The 14,906-nt window shown below is 36.8% G+C and overlaps 1 protein-coding gene across 2 annotated transcripts in view; it reads left to right on the forward strand.

Moving 5' to 3' along the window:
- Positions 1–14,906, forward strand: part of mdga2a (MAM domain containing glycosylphosphatidylinositol anchor 2a) — a 185,014-nt gene that overhangs the window by 149,073 nt on the left and 21,035 nt on the right. For both annotated transcript variants that reach the window (XM_027166342.2, XM_027166343.2), the window contains exons 10-11: positions 5,845–5,993; positions 14,565–14,742. In XM_027166342.2, the coding sequence (XP_027022143.1) occupies positions 5,845–5,993; positions 14,565–14,742 (327 nt within the window). The remainder of the gene's footprint in view (positions 1–5,844; positions 5,994–14,564; positions 14,743–14,906) is intronic.

Consider the following 14,906-nt stretch of genomic DNA (forward strand, 5'->3'; position numbering starts at 1 on the left):
TCACAAACTGGTAGAAAATGATCAGCACCCCACAACAATCTTACTAGGCCAGCTAGCTAAAAGTTATTCTGATCTCGCCGTCTGATGTCAGAGAAAATTCCCAAACAAAAGCTGGCTAACATTTAAAAATATTTTCAAACAAAGCTGTTTAACTAACAATAGAAAATCCAAAGGCGCTGAGCAGCCAGCTGTCTCAATGTTTGTTGTTCCTTTGCTGGATATTAATATCATCAAATATTAAGACTGTGATATTGGTTTGTAAATCTAGCATTCTGGCTGGATCTTTGTTTTGTCCCTTAAAGGGAATCTTTAATGTTTCTATGTAGAACGTGAGAATAGATGTTTTAGCTTTCAGATTTGAAGATAAGATTCCAAGCAGAAGACATTTAGGAAACTGGGACAGTCGAGGAAAGTTTAAGATTAAGATGATAAGATGCTTCACTCTGAAAAACTTATTAGGATCATCAAGATGTTTCACAAAGCACGGAATTTCTGCCGTTTAATAAATCTAGTTTATGAAATGTAGAATGAATGATGAATAATATGTATGTGGTTTCTAAAACTAGGCACAAGTACAAGGAACAGCACTTTTCAGCCTTTCTCTGCGGATTGCCCTTTCAAACACACTAATCTGTCCTCAAGCCAAGTTATTCAATTTTCCATTTTATTCAGACTCACAAATTAGTTTTGTCATTTTGCGTCCCTTATATCAAGGACCAGGTAATTGATAGAAAGAAATGGAAAAAAAAACACATCCAGCCACACAGCAATGAATGAATGCAGAATATTTTCAATAAGATTCACATCAGCTGCGTGTGCATTGCTTAATGCCAAATGACGCATGATGGTTAGGCAGGAGAAATAGCTGGGGCATTGGAAAATTAATTTATTTTAAAACCCCATAGCCAATGGTCCTGATATGAAGCACACTAGGCAGAAAGAAGGAGTAGAATCACAGCCGTTTAGAGTCCATCACATCTTCCACACTAGCTCCACATGACAGAAAGAGATATGGATTGATGGCCACAGCAGTCATCTGAGGGCTCAAAGGAGCCGAGAGTCAGGGCTGGCCTGCATTTGTTACATGATCCTGGCGCCACTGAAGCCTCATCTCCTCCAGTAGTGTTTGGCTTTAAGGGCCGAATACATGGACCTCTCTGCACTGCTTGGCATAATTTAGAGCTGCCTTCCTGCGAGCTGTAGGTAAAGCCTGAAGCCCATCTCAGCAGCCTGCATTTATTTTCTTGCCATGGAAAGGTGGAGAGCTGACTTGCCACCATTCAGCAGCTCTCTCCTCTCCCCATGCTCTGCCTTCCCTGCCATCTGGACACAAAGGCAGCTGCCAGAGTTAGCAGAGCCTGCAAACTCCAGGGAGGGAAGTCTACTCCAGCTACTGATTAGCCCTAAAAACTGGCCCAGTTTGTAGGCAATGCTTCCCAAGAGGTTCTCCGCTCCTGTTCACTGTAGGTATAATGGCTCCTGTTTTGTACTCGCAGTAAGTGAGCTGAGAGGAAGATGTAGTTTTAAAACAATGCAAAGTTTTGCTGTGTGGGGACATTTAATTAAAAAAAAGATATATCAGATATATATCTTAGAATTAGAACTTAAGACCACAAGAAAAAAACTAATTCTTACATTGATATTTTAATACAGTCCAAAAGACCGAGACAGCTGGTGCAAATGTTTCTATTTTGCTTTTAACTTCAAATTGAACAGTTTTCTTTACAAATGGCATGACACCAAATGTATATATATATATATATATATATATATATATATATATTCATATTTTCTACGTCTCCTTTTTTGCTTTAATCACACTGGAGCTGGCAAGGGACCCCCCCCCCCCCCCCCCCCCCCCCCCAAAAAAAAAAAAAAAAAAAAAAAACAACCTTATGATCAATTTTAAATCAAATCCCTCGTAGTGTCATCTGATCACAGGCTTGTTTAGAGATTAGACATGAGGAAAATCTAACCTTCTGTACAAAATTTGCTTACATACATTTTAAAAGGGACATAAAATGTATGTAAGCAAATTTTGTACAGAAGGTTAGATTTTCCTCATGTCTAATCTCTAAACAAGCCTGTGATCAGATGACACTACGAGGGATTTGATTTAAAATTGTTTAAAACATGTTTAAATGATAAAACCTTCTGTTCATTTCCATTTAAAATAAATCACAGTGTGACACAGTACAATTCTCAGACCCACTGTATTTTATATTGCTCACAAGCAAATTTGCAGCAATTCTTCTGCAAATAATAATTCACCTTGATCGATTTCATGACAAATTGCCTTATCAGGACAGTAAATTTAAATTCTCTACTTCTTCTGCTTCTTTCCTTCCTCTGTCCTCCTTCAGGAACAGTAAGATGTATGATATGTATGAGATTTTGTATGAGACAAAATGTATGAGATGTGCCACAGTAGGTTGCTTAAACTAAGATCAAAAAGAACTCTGTGAATCTGATTAGCGGACCATGTGACGCAAGTATACAGTACACAGGGCTGAGATCGAGCCCAAATCGTTAAGAAGCTTTTAAGCAGCAGTTTTTCGATCTTTTTGCTCTGCCAGACTAACACTAATCACCTTACTCGAGTGTTACTCTGTGTTGTCTTTAAATATTAGTATAATGTTGTTTTTTTGTCGTTGTCAAATTCTTATTTAATCCTGCTACATACCACGCTTGAATTTCTGTTTCTGTTCAGGTCCTTATTTGACTGGTTTCTGGCTTAACCTACTGTATGTTATAGCAGACAGCTCAGTTACCCGGAGTTGCATCATATTCATAACTTTATGTATGAAGTACTGTAAATTATTTGGGTGGAAATATATAAGTTATTACAGATATGGTGAAAATCCTTAGCCCAAAAGCTGTGAGATCAGAAATGATACTGTCTGCTCTAAAAGATAAACATGCTATTGTAACTCACTGATACGTTCAATGCCTTAAGAAATGATAAGCTTTTTGAGAATGTGATTAATTCGTTTTCCCTGACAAATTTTTACAACAAACGAAGCATTTACTAAGAACTAAAAAATGCAATTAATCTTTTTAAAACAATCTTTCAATTTCAAATTCATGGTCCATTAAAAACACCCCCAATACCCCCAACCCCAAACACACACACACACACACACACACACACACACACACACACACACACACACACACACACACACACACACACACACACACACACACATACACACACACACACACGATGTTGAAAGGGAAATAATGTTTCTAAACATTTTACATTTCGGTAACAGGATATATTGTATTAAACAATAATATCACACACACATTTTCATTGCACTAAAGAGGTTTTAACAAGTTTGTTAAGATTAAAAAGCCACCGTAACTATGCTTCTGACTGTGTTAATGCGCAAGTGTACAGTTAGGCTGAGGTCAGATGTGGTGATGCACTATACAGACAGAATAAAACACAGATTCGTTAAAAAATGCCAATTGTTCCAGATCCGCTCAGATCTTGTGTTCCTCAGGGCTGAAAGCTGTACTAATTAGAATTTGAATTGTGGCTTTTTGTTTGCAATTCAATTGTTTTTCACCACTAAGACAAACAAATCCAGCTTGAATTTCCCTTTAGTCATTACAGTAGACTTGGAGCAAAGTACAAATCATGTGCATCTCAAAATTGCTTACACAGACAGACATTAACAAAATTATGTATTAAGGTCATCGTCATGGTTATACTGTAGAAGCAGGTGAGTTGTGCTTTGAGCCAACGCACAGTAACCTGCTGGATTTAAACGTTATGGCACGGGGACATTGTGCTCATAAAGGGATGCACATGGTCAGCAACAATATACAGATTGGCTGTGGCATACAGTTCACACAGCATACATTATACCACCATCAGCACCAACCTGAACTGTTGACACAAGGCAGATCGGGTCCATAGGATCACATTTGGACCCTAAGGTTTGTACGTTGTATAAGAAACCATTCTTCAGCTGTCTGCTTTCAGCCTGTGAACTCTTTAGCTTCAGATCTCTGTCCTTAGCTAACAGGAGATGAACTTCTTGTGGTCTTCAGCTGTTGTAGCCCATCTGGAGCAAGGTTTGTTGTTTGATACATTCTGAGATGCTTTTCTGCTCAACACAGCTGTAAAGAGTTCAAACTGAAAAGAGCCAGTCTTGCCGTTCTCCTCAGACCGCACGTATCAACAAAGTGCCTTCACCAGGAGAACTGAGACCTGAACAAGCTGTTCATTTCGAGTGGTAGGAAAGTCATTATTTTTCAGTATTATGTACAGGAAAAGAACAGCACAGTGTAGATAGATCTCAATGCATCAAGCATGAGTAGTGTTGATGAATACAGAAATGATGCTGTACTTCAGGAGGCACAATAAAAGTCATAGCTTAATAAATCTTTACTCATTTAGTATTCTTTCTCTTTCTTTAATTTTCTCTCTTTCGTTTACTCACTTATGTACTCTCTTATTCACTCACTGTTTTGTTGTGCCATTTGGGATGTGTTTAGGCTGGTTCCTTACGGGATTGCCATGGCCCTTCTCCCAGGCTGCAGGGCTAAATCTGCAGATCATTAAAAAGTGTCTGAGCCACCACAACCTCATAATAAGTCATGGCTGACATAAACACCGCTGGCAGGTTTATGAGGCTGCTTGCAGAGATCAGCAACTTCACATCCCTCCATGTCAGTGGCCACACTCGCTTCCCTTACAGCTCTGTCTGTGGTTTCGTCAGCACCTGTCATGAACACAATAACTCTCTGAAAGCTCTGACCAAGTCATCAGCTGTCAGGTTCTGGATATTAAGAGCTAAGGCTGAGATGCTTGATGATGCTAAGTCCCACCAAAGCCAATGGTTTATCAGTGGTAATATTTGCTTTTTTCATGTCGGTTCACAAACTAACCAAATTTTTAGTCAGCAATCAAATCTCTCATGTTTCCTCTGATTATTTACAGGTTGTTTGTTTTTACAGACAATACATTCATGACACTGGGAAGGTGCAAAGTGTTTTATAATAAATGAAAATATGATTACCATTTAGCCTTAGGACCCTTTACATCATTCACTGGGCTTGCATAATAAATTAAGTACTTCATATCATAGAAACTTTCACTTCATTTCCTGCTAATATATACAGCAGATGCATTCTTTACTAAACACTGTTTCCCTTTTTAAAAGGTTAGATAATAGGTTGTTACTTTCTTCATGGAAGTTTCTATATTTCTATATCTTTTATGATATAAATTATAAAATTTATAAAATGTATATATTTTATAAATATATAAAATTTGATATTTATTATATAATTTTATTGGTCACACAATCATGCACAGCAGTGAAAATGTTTTATTTTATAGCCAAATAAAAATAGTAAAAAATGGAATTTAAATGTACAATAAAATAAAGTAATAAGGAAATTAAATGGAATTTGCAGCACCATATAATGGGAGCTGTACATGGAAAATAAATAGAAAAAATCGAGAAAGATATAGCTTAGGAATAGCGTGTATGATATAGTGATCTGAATGATAAAAATATAGTATTGCGGTACAAAATGCAATATTAAAAAAGTAAGCAAAAATGGATAAAACGTCTACTGCATTTCAATGCAGTTTTTAGTGCATTTTGATTACTGAGCTGTGCAAAAACATCTGGTTGAGTTAGTAGGCGATATGGCACCAGAAAAGTCCAAGGTTTGGGAGTTCTCTTGTTTGAAGATGTTTTTTTTTCTGAATCTACAGTGGCTTATCATAAACATTGCATTGCACTGATATTTATGCGATTATGTTACAAAAGGCTCTAAGGATGTTCATGAAAAAAGCTTCTGTCTGTTTTCCTTGTACAGGAAAAGCTTATGCTCCAGAGTTCTACTATGACACCTACAGTCCACTGTGGCAGAACCGGCCTCGTGTTTATGGCTATAAGCTGCAGTGGACACAGATGAACCCCGATACAGTGGACCGTATCATGGCTTATCGTCTCGGCATACGGCAGGTAAACAGTTGTATATCATATTAACAGCTGAAGATGTATTTTCATATGCTTTATAAAACCTCCTGGTTTTGAGGTCTAGTGAGCAAATTAGAGACAACAGAAGCAAAAAGGAGCAACCAGGCATAATTCATGAGCACTAATCATATGCCACACACTTTATACATGAAACAGGCTACGATTAATGGGCCTCATTTATCAAGCTGAATACAAACCGTTTGGTTGGTAAATCATTTGTACAAGGACACGAATGTGCTAAAGAAATTTTGTATCCATGGAAATCACATAAGTTCAGGAAGATATTCTGTGAACATGTGAATGTAAGACAAGAAACATATCATAACATAAACCTTGGCTTGAATGACTTCAATAACTTGCATTTGCATGGATTACACTTCTATGGTGTGGTATATTTTATATGGAATGTACAGTTGGGGTTTTATTATTATTATTATTATTATTATTATTATTATTATTTACTGTTAAATATTTGTATTATGTTTACCGTATTTATCAAACATCTTCATCCCCAGTGACTTCTAGAAGTGCTTGTAGTCTCTAATAAAAAAACATGGTCATGCTGGGTCATCAGGTCAGCTATTAACATTAGTATTGAGAAACCTAGCATTTGTAAGAACCGTTCGTTTTATTTTATTTCCATTAATTGATTGAATGATATGAAAAATAATATCCCATAATCATTGGATTATGACAAACGAAACAGTGCCACAGACAGACAGACAGATACTTTATTGATCCGAGAGTAAATTCATGTTATTAAATATATATATATATTTTGGCATATAAGCGAGTAAATAATAGAGATTCTGTAACATTTGCATTGATTGACATGTAAAGTAATAGAAATAATGTTTTACTTTTGCAGGATGCTAGACTAGTCACGGGTTTGGCTTGGAAAAAAATAGCAGTGCAGTAAAATCTTCAAACCCATGAATCTATCCCATCCTTCTGCTATTGACCTAGTGAACATAGCTGTAATTACTATTTTTCCTCTCTCTCTCTTTCTCTCTCTCTCTCTCTCTCTCTCTCTCTCTCTCTCTTTCTCTCTCTCTCTCTCTCTCTCTCTCTCTCTCTCTCCTTTATATATATATATATATATATATATATATATATATATATATATATATATATATATATATATATATATATATATAAATATTCTCTCTGTCTCTCTTTGTCATATGCTCGTGACAGTGATTGAAGTCCTGAGTTTGAGGACTGTCTCTCTAGCTATATTTGTCATCCCTCAATGACACTTGAGAGATAGTGAACATTTCTTATATAGAAAAAAAAAAAGTGGCAGCATAATTTAAAACACTATATGAAATGTGCTTTTCATATCTATCTATCTATCTATCTATCTATCTATCTATCTATCTATCTATCTATCTATCTATCTATCTATCTATCTATCTATCTATCTATCTATCTAAATGCATTAGTGTGAAATGTAAATGTGAAAATAGTTCTTGTAATCAGTAAGCTGTAACGATCTCTGGGCCCTTTGCACTCTTGATTGTACAATCTATCAAAGAGATGCACTCAAGTGTGTCTTAGCATTGCCTGAAAGCTGTCTACGTCCAGCTTCTGTGTCTGGCTACTCCTCAGTCCGAGGTGGCCAGACGAGGAATTCAAAGAAACTATCCACACAAATAATGTTGAACCATGAGTTACAGTATAGATCTTCAATCTTCCAATCTACCATATGTGCAGAAAGCTATTTTATCTTTAGGTTTATTTAAATAATCAAATCAAAGCAATTGTAATCATTTTAATAATGAAAAATAATGAAAAATAATTAACTTGTAATAATCCAGTAAGATCAATGCATTTAATTAATTACATGTCTGAACTTTTTGACAAATCCTGTTCATGGGACCCAAATTATTACAGAGACCGTTTTTTTTACATGGAGTCTAGATCTGAATGTTTAGAAAGTACAACAAAATAGCATTATTAATCATTTATCCTAATGCAGTAGACGCGACTCATAAAACATTGAACGCTTTGAGTAATAAGCATTAATTCTGTTAGGAGAGCGGATGCATTGGGTTTGGTATCTCAGAGGGACAAGAAAATATGAATCTAATTTTGTCCTTTGGCAATAATTACTTCATCTAATATTATTTTACGTGAATGATCTTTTAAATTGCTTTTTTTTTAATTTATTCAACATGCTGAATACCCAAGATATTATGTAAGTACTTTTGTGTGAAAAATTTCCTGCAGTTCTCACACTTTGTCGTTCTCTCAGGGGTGGCAATAATCATGAGGTAAATATTTGTGTTCATTAAGCTGTAATATTACAAGTATAGTTGGCATGAAATTTAGTTTTGTTCGCCAGTGTAATGCACCAGAAAGAATTGTGTAGTGTGAAACAGATAAGAGGGAAGTTGTACCTTAGGGGCAGAGACATCAAAACACAAGTATTGCAGTGAGTTAATAGTGAGTCAAAGCTGTGATTTTAGCCAATGGACTGAAATCTCTATAGATGCGTTTATAATATCATCTGCGTGTTGTCTGTTTCTCTCGAGATTCCAGTGCAGGGCAATTATAAGCAGGCTGTTGCAAAGGCATCTGAGTCAGTAGTTGTTTATAATGCAGTGCAAGCCTATTTTTTATTTTTTATGTATAGAAATACATCATGTCAGGTGAGTTCTTTTTCATGGTTTTGTTCATGTGAAGTGAAATGGAAGCCTTTTCTTTTAAGCAAAAATCTAACTCCATCCCTCACTAACAGGCTGGAATGATTAAACATGAATGAGAACGCAGGGCTGGTGCAGTGGAAGGAGCTTCGTAAATAAATAAATGTTTCCAACTCCCCAATACTCAACACTGTGCTGTAGCACGGCAACCAGAAGCCTCGCATCGCACGTGGAGGGATGTGCTGCTATTTATAGCCCAGTGCAGCCTGTTCCTCACCGTTCCCCCAGAATCATTATCATTTTGCCCTCACCACAGCCGTTGAATTAATAGTGAAGGCTGCTGGGCTTTGCAGCTCTGTAATGGATGATTTTGTGTTATCTGCCACTTTCTTTTCGTGAGGCAGGCGTGAAGAGGAAATCGCTCAAAAGACTCGGACGCAGATCTCATAAAGTGAGAATCACCTTGACTATCTGATGCTTTAACCTCTTTCCTTCTGTGCCTCCTGACAGCATTGGCCACGCCCCTCTCAATGTTTGCATCCCTCTTTCTTGTCCTATTTCGCTGATCAATCTCTAGTGGATGTCAACATGCAAGGTTCAGAGAGTGGGATCGATATGTGCCACGGTAATTACATACCAGTTGTTTGGTGCAGGCACTGTCATTTCCGCGAAGGCACTTTGATTAGAGTTTCCTCTTTTTTCCCCCCTCTGGCACTCTCTTTGATCAGATTCCTCTTTTCTGAGTTCTTATAAAGTTCTTATGAACTAGCTCATCAAGAAAACAGGATGACAGTCTGGGGAAAAAATGACTCGCTTCGTCATTAGGACAGTTAAAGAGATGACTTAGATGCTATCTGAAGATAGAAACCGAGCCAAATAATAAGCTCCTATAAATCTCACTAAGACTAATTACGGCTAAACGTCGCACTGTTTGTGCATGATTAACATTTGTAGGATAACTAATAGAATGTATTAGGAAACCATTGCAATCACATGGAATAGAAAATTTGGCTTAATTTAAATTTGATGGTGTGTTGCTCTTGCACCAAGCTTGGCGTTTAACACAACCATCTGCTCCCAACTGCTGTGCACACACTTAAACACTCTGATCCAATTAATTCTCATTCCAGGCAGGAAGGCATGATTGGATGTGAGTGGCAAGTGAAGGTAAGGGCAGCCACTGAATTATGTGGGCGATTACCAATAACAAAACAACACTTTTTCCATTTACCTGAGCCCAGCCTTACAAAAGCTGTTATCTCCTCCTGCCTTGGCATCTTAACTTCAATTAGAGGTTTATTTCAGAGAGCTTTCACTGTATCAGCGTAGATTATTGCAAGCTGACCAGCTTTCTGCTCTGGAATGTCTGTTTATTCAGTGCCAAGCCTAATAAAAAGGGGAAAAGATAAAAATAAATGTGACATTATTTTAGTTTTTGGAATGTTGCTGTAGAAAAGGTCAGAACGTTCGGTTTAATCTGACGGCGCCTTATAATAGTGATGCAGCGAGCTAATGAGCAAAAGGCTTCAGCCGTCCTGAATTATGTGCTACACTGCAGGAATAACTCAAGCAGACTGATGCCATCATGCTTGATCAAATTACGAACTGCGAGGAAAGTATTACGCTTTGACCAGGCCATCCATTACTTTATCCCTATAATCATTTTAAAGATGTAATCTAAATTGTCCCCATTCAGATTAAATGAATTCAGGGCAGTCATTAAGATTTTGGTGAAACTTCAAGCAAACCCAGGAATACTTAGAAAACAAGAAATTAGCTTTTATACAATCTGTTCTCTTATTACAAGAAGGACCTACAGGAGTTAAGGCAGGCTGGAGAAATACATTTACTCTTTATTACCAATTTAATTCCCAGTAACTCAACCTAAGGGGAGTTGGGGGGTGTAACTCAGGTGTTGGATTGCTGATTGGAAGGTTGCGAGTTCAAATCCCAGGTGCATCAAGCTGCCACTGCTGGGGCCCTGAACAAGGCTTTTAACCCTCAATTGCTCATTTATATACAATGAGACAAAATGTAAGTTTCTCTGGATAAGTGGCATAACATGGCATAAGCTTGTAGCAAATATTTGGTATCATATTTTGTACATTTTAGTAAGATAAATTTTTTCCAATGGGATTTGAGATTTTGAAGCAAAAGTTATTTATTCCTGAGGATTTTATTTAATCACATTACAGTTAATTGCCTTTATATGAATTTAAATCTAACTTTATGAATCTCTAGTCTGATTTATTATTAAGATAAAAGGTAACATTATTAGTAAATATTCATTCATTCATTCATTCATTCATTCATTCATTCATCTTCTACCGCTTATCCGAACTACTCGGGTCACGGGGAGCCTGTGCGTCTCAGGCGTCATTGGGCATCGAGGCAGGATACACCCTGGACGGAGTGCCAACCCATCACAGGGCACATACACACTCTCATTCACTCACACACACACACACACTACGGACAATTTTCCAGAGATGCCAATTAACCTACCATGCATGTCTTTGGACCGGGGGAGGAAACCGGAGTACCCGGAGGAAACCCCCGCGGCACGGGGAGAACATGCAAACTCCACACACACAAGGCGGAGGCAGGAATCGAACCCCCAACCCTGGAGGTGTGAGGCGAACGTGCTAACCACTAAGCCACCGTGTCCCCATTAGTAAATATTATTATTATTATTATTATTATTATTATTATTATTATTATTATTATTATTATTATTATTATTATTATTATAATTATTATTAATATTATTATTGAATATTATATTTGTACAGTACGATTTTAATCACCCACAGTTTATTTCTACACATGTTAATGCCATTTTTTATTTTTATTTTTGAAAGCAGTCTAAAGTTGCAGAGTACACATCGTAACCCGTGAACAGCCTCTAAAATAGCCTTCTCTCGTACTTCTAGGTTGAGTCATTTCGCACTGAAATGTGCTGCAGTGGGCATGTTTTTATATATAAATTCATGAATATTTGATTTGTAGACTTTGTGTGGTGAAGCAAAAAGATACAATTAAAAATGAGTCAGTATTCCAGAAAGAAAATAACGATTTTTCTATTTTAATTTCTGCTAAAATCAAATCAAATTTTATCAAATCAAATCAAAAAAGCTGTTACCTTGTTTTTTTGTGTGTGTTTTAAAACAAAAACGAATGAATCATACGGAGACACTGATTCTTTTTGTGGTTCTTTGTTTTGTTTTTCTTGCAGACCTTGCTGTGTTTATGTTCACTTCCTGGTCAGTTCAGATCACTGCTATGGAGAGTAAAGTGAAGTTAATGAAACTTTGGGATGGGATAGCACAGCGCGGTACAGCTCAGCTTCGGCCGCAGGTCACATTCAGCATTGCATGCTGTAGCCTAATGAAAGTGTTTTCTCTACAGGGTTAGAGCTCTGCTAGGCTGTGTCATGATCCACTGTATGCTATGCCTGATTAGAACAGTCGTTCTTGTAGTGATGTGGTATTTTCATGTCCTCTAGCTAGATACAGGTCTCATGCTGTCTTGACACCCGTGTTTTTTCATCATAGTTTTTAAGGATCCCTTGGAGACAGTTGAGTAAATCTCAAGTAAATCAGTTGGTTCTTACGTGGAAAAAGGCATCAATGTCCATTTTTATTGTAGAAATTCAGACACACATGTTCTGTTGCTGCTGTGTCTGTGGTTTTATTCTCCAGCAAATGTAGCACAGCTGTTTAAACAGCAGGAAATTAACCCAAAGGCTGAAATGCAAATTGGCTTCCTGTAATCCATTACTGTGGAAGCAGGTATTGATACTAAATACAATCTAGTGCACTTACGGTACATAGGTTTCAATTTGAAATCTTTTTGTTTGATTCGTGCAGAATTTTGTTATCATTTTTATTTTAAGCATGACAAAAATATAATAACGTACCAAACATTGCAGTCTGTGGATTTCTTGAAGCAAGAATTACATCACATGAGCCCATCCCATTGAGCAAAGAGCAAATATTCCAAACCAGGCACTCATATGGACTGTTTGCAGTTACAAAAGTCTTTAGTTTGAGGGCTGCAAACATGTTCAAATTTCACACAAGCATTGATTTTATTCAAGTCACCAGAAGGCGTTCCTACATGGTTACTATATTAATAACATTTGTCAGCGGTTGACTATAGCACTTCCATAGAATTCCACATCAGTTTTGTTGGAGGCTGTATATATAATTTAGCAGTGTGTATTTGGCGATCATATATAGGAGACGAAAGAGAAGCATTGTGTAGAGCACACAATGCTTCTCTTTCGTCTCCTATATATGATCGCCAAATACGGAATACGGATCATATGCACTCTACTGTCTTCACTCTCATTGATGGTCGCAGCACTGAGTCGCTCCATATTTGCAGAAAAATGCATCAACTTTTCTGAAATTTGTCACGTTCCTGGACATGCCCACGTCTTGCTTTGTATCTGCGAGTTGCTGTATGTCTGAACATTCCTGTATGTCCTTAGTATGTCTAACAATAATAAGTACAGAAAATGACTAACAGGTATTTTTTTTTCTTCAAATCATTGCAACTAATCTATTGGCCACTAGGGGTTCTCAAAAATATTCTCGTTTTAAATAAAGATAGGAACAAGTTACTTTAACACATGCAAGAACTAACAAGATATCAATCTAGGTATCAATATTAAGGTCTGCTTATCTGTAGATTGCTTGTTCATAGTTTCAAGAAATTATTCTGTCTTGATAAACAAAGTTTCCACACGGTTCAGTTCATTTTTGTAAACTCAACATTTTACATTTACGCTTGAAGGGGTGAGATATAGGGGGTGGGGTTTCTAGGTGGTTTCAGTTAATATTTGGTCATTTAAAAAAAAAAACTCTGAAAATTATTCTATATTTATATTGAAACATCTTGCAGAAAGAAGACAGCTCTTTTGGTGTATTTTCAAATGATATGTTGATATTAAATTGCTTTACAAAATGTGTAAAGGTTAGCGGAGCTTTAAAAAAAGTTCAAAATAAATATTGTAGTAAGTCAATCTAATAGATAAACATCACTGAACATTGTGGCAATGTAGTGTAATATAGTGTAGGGAAGATTAAATTGTTCTATAGCACAAGCCTAGCGCCAGCGTAAAATACGTTCAGTCAGCTCTCTGATGGATAAAACAAGCTTCCCTTTTGTTGAACCAGCAAATTGTATTATTTAGATAAAGGCATAATTATTTAAATTTTAATGATGTGAAAACAAATTATTGAATATGTTTAAATGGGTTTACAATTAAAAAGAACACTTAAGTAATCAAATCTACGCTCAGGAATATTTCACTAAAGCAAGACCAGAAAGAGGGAGTAGTGCTCTGTTCTGCTTTTACACACTTCACCGGTTTTCCATCTTTTAATAAGCATAAAACACTTGACGTGTCTTTTAGGTTTATGTTTTCTGTCTAGTGTATCACTGGCCAGTTTGTAGAAGTTATTAATCAGGTCAGGAATGATGAATGTGTTTCTGGCTACATAAAGTTTATTATCATGCACTTATACTGAATATGTTTATATAGTGAGCTATGAGTTTGTAGGTATAAGTAATATACCTAGGAATCTGCCTGTGGCTAAGAATGTCCCTGTGGATAGCTTATGTGGGTTGGACTAAAGTCTAATAATACACCTTATATCCTCCTTGTTGTAGAAGCACATCTGATTATATAGAGCACAAAGTTGCTGTAATAATGGTACCTTGTTTTCTACAGGTTTTTCTGACAATCCTTCAGGGCCTTTTTTCCTTTTCTTTTTGTATTTGTATTTGGTTTATATCTCATTCTTCACAATTTATGTTCCGTTATGTGTTAAAGCTAGATTAGACTTGCACCAGGAAGCCATAATGTGTATCAATGGATGTTTGGGCTGCTCATTCACAGATCGGGCAGCAGAGGTGGTGGGAGCAGGAGATACCTGTTGAAGGCCCCATTCAGAAAGGAGAGCTTATTACTTATAACCTGACAGAGCTCATCAGACCTGAAGCCTATGAAGTGCGCCTGACACCTATCACCCGCTTTGGTGAGGGAGACTCCGCCATCAGGATGGTGACCTACAGTGGTGAGTGTTACACCATTATGTACATGTCAGGATTGTGTCTTTTGACAGTTATCTTTATGAATCGCTAAAGTTTCATAAATAGCTCCCTAGTGCCTAAGTTTGTGAATCAGTGGACCCTGTCTCATTTCACACAATTTGTATCTTGTTTCTGTCGTTATATATCT

The sequence above is a fragment of the Tachysurus fulvidraco genome, chromosome 16 (assembly GCF_022655615.1).
Source record: "Tachysurus fulvidraco isolate hzauxx_2018 chromosome 16, HZAU_PFXX_2.0, whole genome shotgun sequence".
Lineage (NCBI taxonomy): Eukaryota > Metazoa > Chordata > Actinopteri > Siluriformes > Bagridae > Tachysurus > Tachysurus fulvidraco.